We start from the raw sequence: 17,873 nt of genomic DNA on the forward strand, positions 1-17,873 counted from the left end.
TGTTCTCGCCACAAAAGACGCACGGCTCCTTAAAGACTTCAGCAGCACTGTCATGGCAAGATGGAGTGTAGGGAATACTGCCATAGTGTTGTAAGACACCAAACTTGATTCAGCAGTTAAGAAAGATGCAGTGGGAGAGGTATGGCGAATATGAAATGTTTGTGTACTGTACTGTAAATGTGGCGTTTCACACACGACAAGGCAAAGGGAAAACGGCGCGAGCTGTGAAACGGTCCTTATTATCATTCATGGCGGCAGCTTCTCAGTCTCCGTTGGGCATAGACATCTCAGTAATAACACGAATTACAAGATGTGGTGTAATTCAAATGTCTTTATTAAATATCTCCCGATTAAACAGCATTACAATAGTAGCACCTGTAGAGTCCAGAAACATGCGCTCTTTCTCTGCGTTCCTCTCATCTCTTGCCCTGATGAGAGAGCGCGTGTTCCCCTCATTAAATTTCAAGCAGCAACAAGTGAAAAATGTACTATTAATACAATCTATGGAAATGAAAAGGCGTACAATGTTAAGATACCATAATATAATGTATGAAATATAATAGATATAAAATAAGGAATAATAATAATTATGTGAAATAATGACAATGAATCAATAACCAAAAATGTCACATTAAGTTTTATTGCATCTATGGGTTATCAGTTTGTCTTCAGTTTGACACTAAGCTTCATTTTTTATAGGGATTTCTATCTTAATATAGAGAATATTTAGTTAGCCTTCACTTGTTTTAAAGTCTAATAAAAAAGCTTTTTAATAAGCCTTTGAAACTTTTAAAACTTTTTTGTCAGCAAAAACTAGGCAAAGTGATATTACTGGGAAGAGGAAAATTAATTTATAGGGACAGTGTGCAGAAAGCTTATATAGAGCTAGTTATGACAGAGATCCTGATAAAAGGTGAAATGACCAGTATTGTTATCGGCCGATCAGGTGACAAGAAAAATTCGGTGATCGGTATTGGTTGTAAAAATCCTGATTGGCGCATCCCTAATAGACGGATTAATTGAACTGAGCCTTTGTCAAGCTAGTGAGGTGCACTCCCTGCTGAAATAAATAAATAATTTTTTAATATATTAATAACCACTTGCTTGATCTGAACAAAATAGGTGTTATTTTAAAGCTTAGAAACTTTACAGTGCATATAGCTGATCCTACAAATTCTTAAACAATGCTGTTTAATTAGCTGACAAATAAGAACTGTTTCGTTCTCATCATTTGCAAATTTGTTATCACAATAATTATATTCAGAGTTGGTAAAACCATAAAAAGATGAGATAACAATGTGTTATATATCGTTGGAAAGGTCTCAATTAGTAGAATGCAATGAGCAAATTTGTTTAACTCAGAGGCCAAACTGCTGTGAGTATTGTCATGTTAATCCTTACTACCTCCTGAAACATACATAACATAGACAATGATATATTGTAACTTACAGCAGACTATCAGACGATTCAAACGTGCCCAAACACAACATAATACGATTAGTAGATCTTGAAATATTCCTCAAGGAGTGTAAATGGAAAGACGATGCACAAAAGATTGCTCAATACGATAAAAATAAGAAATAAGATTGTGTGTGTGTGTGTGTGTGTGTGCGCACATGTCCGAGGACATTGTGTGTGCGAACACACATCTACATTTTGTAGTCTAATCCATTAATTTCAAATGGCCAGTCATTTGTGACTGGGAAGTGTAACAACTGGAAATAAAACCAATAAAATGTAAAGTAAATGGTCAGTTTTTTTAATCCATGTGAACTATATAAAGAATTGTCCACTGAATCTTTGTATGGCTTGAATCTTCTTTCTTACTAAAGCTTATTAAAGCTGATTAGCGGTTGGCGCCTACACTGTTTATGCTTCAGGGTGTGTGTTTGTGTATGTGTGCGATTAAAAAGAGTGCATGCTTTAGAAAGAATCATCTAGAAGCTGTGTTTCACACTTCAGCTGAGAAGGTTAGTAGTCTTGCATTGTGTGTTTGTAGACTTAACACTTAATGATCATATTTAGCCAGAACTGTTTAAAAAGCTGCATAAGGCCTCTAGAACAGTAGTTCTCAACCTTTTTGACTCCAAGGCCCCCCATTGTCGGAGAAAATATTTGAAGGCCCCCCATGTAGGCTATTAGATATTTATAAGACATATCTATTCCAGTTGTGCTCAAAAGTTTGCATACCCTTGGAGAACTGGTAATATATGTACCATTTTTAAAGAAAACATGAGTGAGAAGGCAAAACACATTTCTTTTATTTCTTACGGGATTCATATTCTACTGTAGGTTATAACAGAATGGCACAATCATAAAACAAAACATGGCAACAAAGAAAAAGTGAAATGACCCCGAAAGTCTGCATACCCTTAGTTCTTAATACTGTGTATTGCCCCCTTTAGCATCAATGACAGTGTGCAGTCTTTTGTAATAGTTGTCTATGAGGCCCCAAATTCTTGCAGGTGGTATAGCTGCCCATTCGTCTTGGCAAAATGCCTCCAGGTCATGCAAAGTCTTTGGTCGTCTTGCATGAACCACACGTTTGAGATCTCCCCAGAGTGGCTTGATGATATTAAGGTCAGGAGAACGTGATGGCCACTCCAGAACCTTCACCTTTTTCTGCTGTAACCACTGGAGGGTCAACTTGGCCTTGTGCTTAGGGTCATTGTTGTGCTGGAAAGTCCAAGAGCCTCCCATGCGCAGCTTTCGTGCAAAAGAATGCAAATTGTCTGCCAGTATTTTCTGATAACATGCTGCATTCATCTTGCCATCAATTTTCACAAGATTTTCACAAGACCCCGTGCCTTTAGAGCTCACACACACCCAAAAGTGGGGATGGTATTCTTTTCATTATAGGCCTTGTTGACCCCTCTCCAAACATAGCGCTTATTGTTGTGACCATAAAGCTCTATTTTGGTCTCGTCACTCCAAATTACAGTGTGCCAGAAACTGTGAGACGTGTCAAGGTCTTTTTTGTGGCATTGGCACAGTAAAGGCTTCTTTCTGGCAACTCGATCATGCAGCTCTTTTTTGTTCAAGTATCGTCGTATTGTGCTCCTTGAAACAACCACACCGTCTTTTTCCAGAGCAGCCTGTATTTCTCCTGAGGTTACCTGTGGGTTTTTCTTTATATCCTGAACAATTCTTCTGGCAGTTGTGGCTGAAATCTTTCTTGGTCTACCTGAACTTGGCTTGGTATCAAGAGATCCCAGAATTTTCCACTTCTTAATAAGTGATTGAACAGTACTGACTGGCATTTTCAAGGCTTTTGATATCTTTTTATATCCTTTTCCATCTTTATAAAGTTCCATTACCTTGTTACGCAGGTCTTTTGACAGTTCTTTTCTGCTCCCCATGGCTCAGTATCTAGCCTGCTCAGTGCATCCACGTGAGAGCTAACAAACTCATTGACTATTTATACACAGATACTAATTGCAATTTAAAAAGCCACAGGTGTGGGAAATTAACCTTTAATTGCCATTTAAACCTTTGTGTGTCACCTTGTGTGTCTGTAACAAGGCCAAACATTCAAGGGTATGTAAACTTTTGATCAGGGCCATTTGGGTGATTTCTTTTATCATTATGATTTAAAAAGGACCCAAACAACTATGTGATAATAAATGGCTTCATATGACCACTTTAAATAAAAGAGTTTTTTTGCATTATATTTTCAAAATCAATGCCAAAATTTCACAATTTCTGCCAGGATATGCAAACTTTTGAGAACAACTGTATAAGATATTTCCTCTGCTACTTCTGTTGTAATGAGGACCAAGCTTGTTTTTCAAAGTTTTTTAATGTAAGAAACTACTAACATCAATAGATTAAAACAATTAATCATGATACATTTTTGTGATTCCAGAAATGTCTAAAACTGTATGTTCCTCATAAAAAGGGTATTAATTTTTTTTTATTTATTTTTTTTTTTTACATTTTCAATAAATGTAATTATAAATTATTTACAAATTATAATAATCTACTTTATTTTAAATTATTTTAAGAGATCTTGAGGCCCTCCTGGAAGTGTGCTGAGGCCCGCTAGTGGGTCCCGACCCCCTGGTTGAGAACCACTGCTCTAGAACCTGAAGTTTCAACCAGGGATCTTCACAGAGACTGCTTATAATATACAACATAATATAGACATATTTGATCTATTTCAAAGTTCACTTTTGGTATTTCTTTTATTTTTATTAATGGATGAAAAAACAATAAAACCAATATAAAAATCTTGAAATGTCAGACAATACAGAAGCGAGATGAATCCTGGATATGCTAAGGCACAGAAAATAAGTCAACATTACTTCATGTTATTCATGAAAGTTATTAACCTCTTTTAACCTTTTTTCAACTTTTGAGGGAATAATGTCCCAAAATCCACATATGTGGACATCATATTTATCAGTGCTCTGACCCGCAAAAAAGATATAAATTTTTTAAAGCGCCATAGCAAACGAGACGCTACTTTTTACACCCAAACGAAAAACTTAAAGAGGTTTCTTACCAGATACACTTTCGTTGGCACTGCGCCCATATAAGCGCTTCACGGAAATCGGTGCCATGCTGTTGTGCCACGTGACGCGGTGCGCCAGAAGTTTAACCATTAAATGACAGTGTAGATTCTTGTGAACAGTATTCAGTCAGTTTGAATTAATTAAAATTATGCATTGCGTATTGCAAAGCTGGAATACAACGTCCATGCATGTGGACACGTCCAAGCATTTTATAAAAGAGGGACCCTGGGTTGGCAGAGAGTTTGTGTGAAATGTCCCATGTTAAAAAAAGGTTTACAAACCCAGCTCTAGAATTATCTCCAAACTATTATACTAAGATTTAGAGGCACAAAGAGTTTTAACATTTCTTTAAATAAAATAAAAAACAGTAAGTTGCCCAAATATTAGCTTGAAAAACATTTTGAGCTGTCATTTTGCACATTTAGCCCAATGAGTAATGGAATTGAATGAACAGCATCTTGTAGGATCTTCTCTTGGGCTTCTTTTTTCTTTTTTGTGAGATATTTTCTCAGAAAACTATGTGACAAGTCACATAAAGCTTGTGTGCTCTGTGTTTTCAGCATGACTGTTTCCCCCTCCACAGGGCGGTGGTCACACTAAGACAGATAGGAGAACAGTGCTCTCTTTCTCTTTCTAACAAGATCACACAATGTCACTAAATGGTCAATAGTCTCCTTAACTTTCTTAATTCGTTAGGAAGAGAAGAGCTGCTGGCACCGGATGTAAAGTTGGATTGTTGACATGGCAGGTCTGTCTCGTGTTATCTGAGGCCTAGTTATAAGAAAATCAAGAACCGATGGCATTGGCGCCCTTGATGTCAAACCTGTTGCGATACATTCTGATGCACCAAGTTTGAATAGGCAGAAGTGTGAATGAGATAAGAAAATATGTTTTGCTGAACCTAAGGTGCTGCAAAGACCCATCAAGGAACCTTTATTTTTGAGGGTGTGTTTGGTGTGCTGGGGATAGTGGGGGTTGGAGCTTTTTAACGCTCTAATCTGTCAGCCTGCTTCGGCTCTGGGATGAGAGGAGGGTGGGAGAGAAATGGAGGGGAGGGGAACAGAGGAACAAGAGGAGAGAGAGAGACGGTTGAGGGGGGGAGGAAAGACAGGAGGAAATATGTGTGATAGATAGAGACAGCAAAGGTTTCTCTATGTGAGGAAACAAAGACAGCTTCCAAACCTCAGTGGCCTGACTTCAACACTCACCCTGTGTCCTGATGGTGTCGGGTGGCCTGATGTGACCTCAGTGTGGAGCTCTCTGACTGCTTCTCAGTCCTGGACTCTGGTTACAGCATGTACGAGGGGAACAGCCCCTGCCCGGCTCTGCTCTAGTGGTTCTGAGTCAGTGTTAGAGTTGCATTGCTGGATGCACGTGTGCCGTCACTGTTGCTGACTCTGCAGTGTGGTTTGGCTGCCATACTGCCAGACAGACAGAGGTCTAGCAGCCCACTCTTGAGCGGAGAGAGCTGTGTGCTTTTTACTTTGAGTATTTGACTGGAATCGGCTCTCTCCGGAAGAGTTTTTCCATACCTCCATAGGCGAGATGCACTGATGGAAAGGTAAGTTGCATGATTAGAAACTTTGGAAGATTTACAAGACAGGCCAGTTTCCTATTTTATGTGTTTTTTTATTTTTTATATAAGATTTATGTTATTTTATATGTGCATTATAGTCCTAGAGGAAAAATGTATGGCTCAAAGGCTCTTTATTTTGGGAGTCTTTGCTAGAGTTCTCAGTTACTGTATGTTTCATGACAACTTTAAGTAACAAGAAACAATTTAGATGTTTCTCCTAAAATTACTTATTAGGAGAAATGTAAACAGACACAAATGAGACAACTGTTGACATAAAAGAAGTGTATAGTGCTATAAAATTAATGTGGATGGTGTAGCTCAGATAATTTAGTCTTAGAAGAATTTGATAAGAAATATTTAAGGGTCATATTGAAATCTCTGACTTTTGATTGCAGACTTTCGTAGCCTGGCGAATTTGAGCACAATTTGAGACAGTGTTGAGATCTCTTCTGAAACTCAAGAGGAGACACTGGAGATTTTTCTCAGGAGAAACATCTGAGAACTGGGAGAATCTCTATTTGCTTTCCATTCAATCTCATTGCTGTCTAGGGAAAACAACTGAGATTTTAAAGATATTTGGAAGTGTGATTTTTCTTGAAAATTAAGGCTAAATGTTAAAACGTTGAATCAGTATTTTATCTAATTATGTAGTTATGCATTTATTTATTTTTGATTAAGTGATTTTTCTTCCTTAAATACCACTAATGTGTTGGTATTGCTCATTATTAGTCATATTTGGTTTTAGACGTTTTCTGTTTTCCATGCTAGCAGGGTTCTTTGAGTCGTTCACAAGAATGATTGTGTTTGCTGTCAGAAAAGTTAGATGGCATCTTGTTCTGCTGTCATGACAACAGTTTGTGCAAACTGCAGTAATCACTAGCAGTTTATCCCATTGTGCCCAAGCAGAAGAGACATAGTTGGCACTGAATATGCCAGGCTGGCAATCCTATTATGTGTGCCAGCAGGCAGAGTGAGTGCAGTTGTATATCAGATGGGTGTAGCCCTGAGAGGTGTGCTTCGTTATAAATCTATGGCATTTTCCACAGAGCTGTTGTCATCATTTAATGTCACGCTGGTCACGGTGATGTTCTGGTGTTTTGTGAAGCTGTTTTGTGATTAAATTTGCCACTGTGTGGACAATGGACATTAGATGAGACATTTCACATGAGTGCAGAAAATTCTTGTTTTTGTGTATTTTCATGCCAAAGTTTCATTTTCATGACTGTGGAATTTTAAACATGCCACAAATGCTACAGTATCTATAGATCTTAACTTGAGTTGAACACAGAACATATATTTTAAATGGTGAAGTTTTGGAACCTCATTACATTAGATTACTGTACCATTGTTAACAGCCTGACAAACAAACACCAGGCCTTTCTTTCATCCTTATGGTGAAGAATAAGATTTGTCATGCTGATAGCATCTCTTAGACTGTATGGAATCAGAATAGACTGAATGCAGACGTGAAGAGCTCTCTGCTTCCAAGGTGATTGTCCATTCCTAAATGCTGCCTATAATCGCACGGCCCCTCCTCTTTGTTCCCAGGGGGTCTCGAGCTTGTGAAATGGTGGGGTTGGGGCTGTTTAAAAAGATAGGGTTGTTCACAGACACGGCAGAGTAGAGCTTAGAGCAGCAGAAGACACTGGGGACGACTACAGCCATTGGGAAGAGAAACTTGTGTGTCTGGTGAGATCCCTGTCTGAATTTGTGTGGGTGTTTGTTTATGCATGGTTGTGTGTGTTTTAGAATGCAGCACATTCTTATTGTGGGTTAAACAAAGATTTGGGGATTTCCTCAGGAGCGTAAACGTGTATTTGATGAGCATCTATGAAATTGCCAACACTCTTCTAACACTCTTGAAAACACATTTACTTGAACAGCAAAATTGTGTAAGATAATTAAACTTTTCACAAAATATATCTTGAATTAAGAAAATGAAATAAGAAAAGACTATTTGCCAATTGGTTAATTTCAACATACAGTTGTGCTCAAAAGTTTGCATACCCTTGGAGAATTGGTAATATATGTACCATTTTTAAAGAAAACATGAGTGAGCAGGCAAAACACATTTCTTTTATTTCTTATGGGATTCATATTCAACTGTAGGTTATAACAGAATGGCACAATCATAAAACAAAACTGAAAAAAAAAATAAAAATGAAATGACCCCTGTTCAAAAGTCTGCATACCCTTAGTTTTTAATACTGTGTATTGCCCCCTTTAGCATCAATGACAGTGTGCAGTCTTTTGTAATAGTTGTCTATGAAGCCCCAAATCCTTGCAGGTGGTATAGCTGCCCATTCGTCTTGGCAAAATGCCTCCAGGTCATGCAAAGTCTTTGGTCATCTTGCATGAACCGCACGTTTGAGATCTCCCCTGAGTGGCTCGATGATATTAAGGTCAGGAGACTGTGATGGCCACTCCAAAACCTTCAACTTTTTCTGCTGTAACCACTGGAGGGTCAACTTGGCCTTGTGCTTAGGGTCATTGACGTGCTGGAAAGTCCAAGAGCCTCCCATGCGCAGCTTTCATGCTGTAGAATGCAAATTGTCTGCCAGTATTTTCTGATAACATGCTGCATTCATCTTGCCATCAATTTTCACAAGATTCCCTGTGCCTTTAGAGCTCACACACCCCAAAAACATCAGTGAGCCACCACCATGCTTCACAGTGGGGATGGTATTCTTTTCACTATAGGCCTTGTTGACCCCTCTCCAAACATAGCGCTTATGGTTGTGACCATAAAGCTCTATTTTGGTCTCGTCACTCCAAATTACAGTGTGCCAGAAGCTGCGAGGCGTGTCAAGGTGTTGTCGGGCATATTGTAACCGGGCTTTTTTGTGGCATTGGCACAGTAAAGGCTTCTTTCTGGCAATTCAACCATGCAACTCATTTTTGTTCTGGTATTGTCGTATTGTGCTCCTTGAAACAACCACACCATCTTTTTCTAGAGCAGCCTGTATTTCTCCTGAGGTTACCTGTGAGTTTTTCTTTGTATCCCGAACAATTCCTCTGGCAGTTATGGCTGAAATCTTTCTTGGTCTACCTGACCTTTGCTTGGTATCAAGAGATCCCTGAATTTTCCACTTCTTAATAAGTGAATGAACAGTACTGACTGACATTTTCAAGGCTTTGGATATCTTTTTATATCCTTTTCCATCTTTATAAAGTTCCATTACCTTGTTACGCAGGTCTTTTGACAGGTCTTTTCTGCTCACCATGGCTCAGTATCTAGCCTGCTCAGTGCATCCACGTGAGAGCTAACAAACTCATTGACTATTTATACACAGACACTAATTGCAATTTAAAAAGCCACAGGTGTGGGAAATTAACCTTTAATTGCCATTTAAACCTGTGTGTGTCACCTTGTGTGTCTATAACAAGGCCAAACATTCAAGGGTATGTAAACTTTTGATCAGGGCAATTTGGGTGATTTCTGTTATCATTATGATTTAAAAAGGACCCAAACAACTATGTGATAATAAATGGCTTCCTATGATCACTATCCTTAAATAAAAGACAGTTTTTTTGCATGATCAGTCATATTTTCAAAATCAATGCCAAAATTTCTCAACTAAATTAAGGATGTTTAGATATTTTAGTGGATAACAAGACTAAAATACTGATTAAGAAAATGATTTTTGCAGTGAAAAGTATTACAATTAAATGATTCTTCATCTGAATTGTCCGCTAAGACGGCACGTTAAACATTTTAAATTAAAGGTGCTGTAAGCGATTTTAGCATTCTGAAGCTTTCACTGGACTGAGCTGTTGAATTAGCCAAGCACCCTCATTCCAAAACCCCAGCCTCCAAAGATAATTTTGAGACCTAAACAAAAGAGCAGCATTGTTTGTAACTGTGGCTGTCATATTCAATAGTGGCACAATAGCGCCCTCAACTGATAAACATTATGAATCATAGCCTCAATGATCTTCTTCAAATGCAACACTATGAGAAATAGCAAAATGATTGACAGGTGAAGTGTTCATGTCCACAGTTCACAGACACATATTTGTTTGCTGTTTACCAAGTCTACAGCTATCACAGACCGGTGAGATATCTCAGGACACTTATTTCATAAACATCTTTAAGGGAGTAGAATTTTTTTTTGAATACTTTTCCATGAAAAAAAATCGCTTACAGCACCTTTAATCTCATGTGTTAATGTGTTAATTTCAACAGCTCTAATGTAAAGTTATCATAGAATGGTGAAGAATGTGGCTTCCAAAATGTTTTAGGAGGAAGTGACCTTGTGGACATAATTGCTTTTGCCGTAATTACGCTGTACTCTGTAACCACTGGTACTAGATATTATTGTCTTGAGACATTTGTCTTTCGAGTAAAATAGAGCTGCTGTTCAATAGCTATCAGTCAATTACAATCATCAGAAGGATGGAGGAGAGCACTGGGAGTTTTTTAGCTGATCAAAAGCCCATATGTCCCCACAGCAAGATGGAGTGGCACCTGTAAATGAGATTCAGCTGGCATCTCTGCTCTCCAGATTCCTCATTCAGAGTGAAATGGGAAATTATTGCTTAGGACTGAAATATCTGGGTCAGTCTGTGACTGGAGTGCATTTAAATACACGTCTGGTTTGCGGTGAAATCTAGACTGATGGAGATGGAGAGACAAGACTGAGCGAATAGATTTTATACTGCTGAGGAATGATGGGAAACAATGGGCTGTAGTAAAAGTGATGATGATGATGATGGTGGTACAGGAAACGAAAGAGGGAAGCTGACACCAAAAACTAGGCCCACACAAAATCTGTGCCCGTAGAAATCCTCCACAGATTTATGCAGAATTGGAATGATCGTCAACCCTTGCACATTTGTTTATGTAGTATTTTAGCTAATGTTTAAAGTCAACATGAAAATTGATCCTACTGACCATCATTATCTCAGTAGTCCCTATCACAGTGAGCAGAGTGCTAAAGCAGTTTAATAATCACATTGTGTCATGTAGTGACCTGTTTTTCCGGAAGTGAGAAGCTAGTCAAAAACACACCGAAACGGAAAGGGCTTCACTCCAAAATAAAAGGTTCCGTCAAAATAAAAGCTCAATTTAAATGGAAATACTGTATATCACTACTGTATAGTTATGAAATATTCACTGCAATACTACTACTACTACTGCTATTACTAGTAATAAATCAATAGTAATTATATTTAAGCAATATCTTAAATCTGCGCTCAAAAAATAAATCTTTGGCTGCCACTGAACATGATTAATTGAATCACTGATAGTGGTTCCACATGTTTCAAATGGGTTTTCTTAAATTAAAATGACCATCAACTTAAGTACTTTAAGTAGAGGGAACCTAACTGAAGTAAAGTAAAAGTCAAGTAAACCCAACATAATTTAACATGTCAAAATAAAACACTTTTAGTGAAATGCTAGCTAGTGACAGGAAATGTTAGCATGCTAAACACATGCTGGTGAGAAGCACTATTGAGTTCAACTTGGTCACTTTGCTATGGTTAGCACAGCATTTGGACAATGGATAAAACAATACTGTAGTATGTAGAATACTTGAAATGTATTGCTCCTTAACCTAGGACCAAGCTCCACTCTTCACAATGACGGTAACCCAACAACACAACAGAAATTCTTCTAAATCTCTACATAATGACACATTAAACACTAGCAATTCTCCCCCTTTATATTCATCCTGCACAAAGACACATAACATAACACTTAATTTTAACATTTACGCTCCCTGTCGAGTCCTATGCAAAGCATGCTGGCAATTAGAAATCCCTTCAGTAAACCAAACACAAATTAAGTTGTCCCAACACAAATTAAGTAAAGCTTTTTTAGTTAAATTAACTCAGTTAATTTAAGTTCCCTTGGTTACATGATTTTTTTGGAGTAATGTGAACATGAAGGGGATTGAGTAAAACTGACTTCTGAAAGATACTTTTTTTTCTAATGCTCTGTGATGCAGCACTTTATTTGATAAAAGCTACTCCAATGTTTTATTTTGGATTGTGCTGTGAGGTTCTATAGCAATTTATTTTATAAAAAATAATAATACAATATTATATTGAAAAGTAATTGATTTTCGTTTGATTAAAGTTTTAATGACTTAATCCATTTTTATGAAAAAATTATATAAACTGTTGATCCAGATAAAATAAAACAAAAAACATGTATCGGTATTGGCAAGTACAGAAAAGGAATATAATTATTAATTATCATACAACTATATAATTATGATGTTTCTACTCCAATAAACACATTTTCGAGATATAATAATTAAAATTTTGGCTGCTATAATTATATAAATGCCTTCTTTTTTACTTTAGTGCATAAAACTAAAAATGTGTTTCTGGGTCAGTGACCTAAAATGATGGAAGAGACCACTTTTCACCCTCCAGTCGAGTCTTGATGGATTCAATATTTTTCTCGTTCCTTCTTTTGAAAGATGTCACCAGGAAATAAAATGGGTTACAAACATTAAGACAAATATTGATCAAACACAATGAGCGACTGATTGTTATTGTTGCACCCATAGTATACAGTATGGTTACAAGCCGGAATGAACACCCCTCTTCCCAGGTGTGCATCTGTACTCATAACCTCACTTACTGCTTGTACACATCCCAATTCAGCAGACAAAAGGGTTGTAGTGTCTATGTGTGGCAGCTATGGCCACCTCGGCCTTCATCAGCCACTAATGGCCAGTTCTTATGGTTTGAAGTTGGCGGACTGTGCACCTGATCCTCATCCACACAACCGTCAACTCATATTCTCAGCACATACAGGGGGGAGGCTCATTGACCTTTGACTTCTATCTCCAAGCAATCTGAATTAGAACATATTTTAAATGCAGCAGAAGTTGAGTTAAAAGTCTCTTTCTATGGGGGTGGGCATTAGTTCCAATTTGTATTGTTCCTCTCAGCTTCTTTTTGCTGAAAATATTGATTACTAAATCCATTTTTTTTTTTTTTTAAATAATGATGGTGGTCGTCTGAAATGTTCTGTACAACAGCCAATGTCGATGTCGATGTTATTTGGAGAGCAGGGTGGCCGTAGGCCGATGAATGGCCAATTGAGCTACAGGAACATTCCTGGTTGATTTGTGAACCGAAGGAGGTGCTAACACTTCTGTCGATTGGTCAAGCGGGCACAGTTATTGGCTGATAATCTCAAAATGGTCAAATATGGCTGGATGTAATGTTCTGTTACCAAGTAATTGGCAAGTGAGGACAGGACATGATGGGGAAACATAATCAGCAAGCGTCTCAAGCCAAATTCAAACTCTTATAATGCTGGAACAGAAAGAAGTGCTTCAGAGAGATAATGTAGGCAGGAGAATAGCCGTCCATTTGTGTCTCCCGCTGTTGCACCATGCTCTGTGTTTTAGCAGACAATGCATGCATCAGGTCAGCTGCCTGAGCTGTGCTACAGTAGCACATTGTTTTCATGATCTATGTTTCACACTGGAGACAGTAGACCTTTCAGCCCTCTGCAGTGACTCAGGGCATCTGTACACACTAGTGGAAGTGTCTGCTGATATAGCTCTGGGGGTTGAAATACTGAAAATGTCAGTGATTTTATTGTGGACTGATCGATCTTTTCATACCTTGTTTATTGTCTTTATGCTTTGGTGTCAACTTTGGCATGTCTTAACAGGAATAGTTGACCCAGAAATAAAAATTCTGTAACCCTTTTGTTGTTCCAATCCCCTAAGACATTCTTTCTTTTGTAAAATGCAAAAGGGGAATTTTTAAAGAATTTTCTGGCCATTCTTTCCAATAAAATGAAAGTGAATGAGGACTGGGGCTGTGAAGTCTTGCAGTGCTCCAAGTCTTTTCAAGTGATACAGTAGTTTTTGTGGGCAAAAGACGCAAAGTCTGTCCTCATTCTTTTTAACAAATCAGTTGATCCAGTTCACAAAATTGGTCTGAATCAGACCGATCCAGTTCTCAAGTTTAACTCGCTCACTCAATGATCTGGTCACTGTGGTAAACAGCCCCCTCGAACAGAATGATTATCATTAAATAATGATTTAAATTTTGGTCTTTTCCTCATATGTACCACTTTTATAATGTTATTATATCCTTTTAAGTCAAAATTACTTTACTCTGTGTTGTCAACTGCAGGTTAGATGTGTTGTTTGCCGGCCCAGCTGTTTGAGTGTTATCTTTTCCAAGCGTCCCCCTCCCAGTTTTATGTGAAGGTTTTTATCAACCTCTCTGGGCAGCTGAGAAAGGCTCGGGGAGGGGAATGTGTCAGAGGCGGTTTGGGTGCCTCACTTGTATTTAGTGGTGTCAGTCAGAAGGGCCGTGGCCTCCACGCTGAATCAATACGGCTTTTGTTGAAAGAGAAAAAGCTTTTTTTCAGGTTGAGGTCTGGGAGTGAAGCAGGGTGATCCAGGATAAGAAGGGAGTAAGCATCCTGACACAAGTCCTCAGCATTCCCAAACTACACCTTCAATATCAACACTGTTTCCCTAACAGGTGCAATGCAGCAAATTTCCAGTCAAGCCCGTTAAGTAATTTTTCTGTTCCACTGAAAGCGAAATACTGTGTGACAAATCTTAGCCAATCAGAATATATTTTATGTTTAAAATACAGCTACACTATATTGCCAAATGTAGATGGACACCCAAACACTTAAACCTAAATGTTGAATATTTAATTTCATATTTTCAAAAGTACTTTCATTTAACCATCCATCCATGCATCCATCCTTCCTTCCATCCATCCATCTTTTTACACATCCATCCATACTTCCATCCATGCATCAGTCCATCCATCCATCCTCCATCCATGCATCAGTCCATCCATCCATCCATCCATCTGTCCATCCATTCATTCGTCCATCCATCCATCCGAGGACAGAATCAGCTGAGAGTGACACAAATAGGACCATCTCACTGTTTCCTTTTTGTTGCTTTGCGATTAGGGAATCTATTGTTTCCTTTGTCAGATGCTTGATTGTCAATGTTTCTTTCTCTTTCTTGTGATTGAAGAGTAAGGCTGAGGTCTGCCCGTGTCATTGTGGTGCCATTACGCAAGAATCAGAAAGATCTCTTTTCATTTTTAAAAATGCATGTCTTCTAGACAGCCTGTAATTAAGTGTGTGTATCAAAGCCCAAACCATTCAGAGAGCAGTCAGCAATATTTGCTGGAGGAAAATCAGTATGTCACTGAAATTATATTTTAATAACTGTTGGTGAAGTTTGGAGTAGAAATTCAATCATTCCCAGCTGATCTGTTAGACATCTGCTGTAACTGACTAGCACAGTAAATTAAAGCTGAAGTATGTAACATTTTCTGTGTTAAAATACTTTCTTCAATCCCAGTTTAATACGCAGAGACAACTGTAAGTAATCCATTCGTAGGTTAATTATCTTGAAAACTGTTAGCACAGTGTTTCTGTGGTGCTTTGAAAATTGCTCTTTTTGTTTTGAGTGACCCGCTTAGACCCGTCCCAACAACGAGGGACTATCTCTTTGTTTGACCAACGGCAGATGGTGGGTGTATTCAGAAAGCTGGTTTGAAAACAAAGTTTATTTTTGCAATACTGTTTGGTGGCGCAGAAATTACATACTTCAGCTTTAAGTGCATTATAAGTCTTGCGCCATCGCAAAGCAATGTGCTTGTGAATGATATTACTGTAGGTGTGAAAGTTTGTTTTAGCCTAACATTTTGTCTAGTAAATCCTCTTCAGTCTTTTTACATTTATTTGAACATGGCGTCATTGTTTAGGAGCGAGCTCAGATAAGTATTTGGGATTTTATTTTATTTGGACACATAAGCCACACTTAAAAATGTCTGAATGTCATTGTATTATATTGCAAAATACAAAACCAAGTTATATCTGCAAACAAATGATGCTACAGTAGACCTTTTAAGTTTCTACAGTCTTTTTTGTTTAATTTTGCACAGTATACCTATTGTTCTAAAGTAATGTAATTGTCTTTATATGTTCTTTAAAGTAAAAGACATTCGGTTTGATATTTTGTCATCTAATTTAATGACATTCATACATTTATGAATTTAACTTTTAAGGCCACTGTATATGTTGATTTTTGGAAACTGGTGTCTCTACCAGGATTCTTAACTATCTTAACTAGAAAGACTTCCTTGGTTATAATTAAATAGGCTTATCGAACCACAAACATTAAATTAATATTGGTTTTATCTAACAGAAGTTAAATGCGTACATACAGTAAAGGGGCTCAATGCACCAGTAAAGAAGTGAACTTTCTCTGTGCCCTCCTGTGCCAGGCTGATGGGCTGACACTGGGCAACATCATGCCAGCTTTTCAAACACAGAATACATGATTCATCACAGTCTTTTTGTTTCTCTCTCTCTCTGTAGGTGACATCACACAGAAAGGCTATGAAAAGAAAAGAGGGAAATTATTGGCACCCTACATACCACAGATACAAGGTAAACAGTTCACTCTGATTAACTGCACATTAGCGGTGGGAATCAACAGGGACTTGGAAATATGATATTATATTGATTTCTGGGTCACAATACGATAACGCTGTGATTCTTTGTTTAGTGTATTGCGATTCTAAAACATGGACTATAGCAATTTTTTACCAACATTTTTTATTGGTCTTTGGACGACAGTTGCTGAACTGTCACATCTGCGTTAGTAAAACAACGTACACCTCTTCAACCTTCTTTAGAGGTCTGAATCTTACTGAAGTCTAGATTGATCTGAAATACATTCATGGTTTCAGTACTGTCAAGGATACTTTGAGCTAATGGAAACAATGTGTGTATGTGTCTCTTTGGGGAAAAGGAGTTATCCACAATATAAAAGTGCAGGGTTCAGACTGCCTCAAACTCTCCATTATGTGGTCCGTGCCTTTGTTATTTGGTTTAGGGTGGCTAGCAATATCCCACATATACAGGCATGATATCTATTTTCATGTGCGGAATATAGACATGATAGAGTTATTTATGGAACCTTGCTCTCTGACCTCTGAAATATAAGAAATGTCAAAAGAAAAAAAATGAAGAAAGAGCTTTTACCTCAGTTGCTGGAATAAAACCCTTTTGCTGTCCCTCATGTTAGTTTTTATTTCTCCAAAAATTAAAATTCCATAGTTTATTCACCCTCATGTAGTTCCAAAGCTGTTGAATTTCTTCCATGGAACACACAAGGAGATGTTTTCGCAAACTGTCTTGGCAGCTCTTATCCATACAATGGAAAGGAATGGGAACTAGGGCCATCGAGCTCTTAAAAGCACCAAAACAGACCGTAAAAGTAGTCCATATGACTTGTGTGCTATATTCCAAGTCTTCTTAAATTAGACAATAGCTTTCTATAAGGAACAGACTGAAATTTACATCATTATTTGCTAAAAATGTTCCCCTCCACCATAGCTCTCAAATATCATTCACATTCATGTTCATTCAAATTTGGTACATCAATACAGTATGTTTGATGTAAAACATGCCATATTTGAACGTCGAGAAAGTCATAAGTGTTCATAACAACATGAAGGTTAATTATGTAAATTATGACTAAATTGGAACTTTGGGGTGAATTGTACCTTTAAAATGCAAAAAGGCAAACCTAGTGATGCTCTTTGTTCTAGTTTTTTTCCTCTGTGAACTGACCTTGTGGAAAAGCCTGAGGTTTACAGCATGAGAGTAGATTACAGCTCATCTCCCTCTTCACAGATCAATGGGATCTCTTGGTGATTTTGATCACACTTGATGGTCAATATTTGAACGGCTCCCGTCTGCCTTAACAACCCCCTCAGAGGTCTGTCCCTCACTGGACGCTGCATAGCAAGCTCAA

General features: G+C 37.9%; 1 protein-coding gene across 5 annotated transcripts in view; it reads left to right on the forward strand.

Moving 5' to 3' along the window:
- Positions 1–17,873, forward strand: part of LOC127447743 (disco-interacting protein 2 homolog A-like) — a 206,306-nt gene that overhangs the window by 99,712 nt on the left and 88,721 nt on the right. For 4 of the 5 annotated variants that reach the window (XM_051709775.1, XM_051709776.1, XM_051709777.1 and 1 more), the window contains exon 2: positions 16,430–16,501. In XM_051709775.1, the coding sequence (XP_051565735.1) occupies positions 16,430–16,501 (72 nt within the window). Of the gene's footprint in view, positions 1–5,974; positions 6,076–16,429; positions 16,502–17,873 lie in introns of those variants that run through there. The other variant, XM_051709778.1, reaches the window with a different exon arrangement.

This window comes from Myxocyprinus asiaticus, chromosome 11 (genome assembly GCF_019703515.2).
Source record: "Myxocyprinus asiaticus isolate MX2 ecotype Aquarium Trade chromosome 11, UBuf_Myxa_2, whole genome shotgun sequence".
NCBI classification, from domain to species: Eukaryota; Metazoa; Chordata; class Actinopteri; order Cypriniformes; family Catostomidae; genus Myxocyprinus; species Myxocyprinus asiaticus.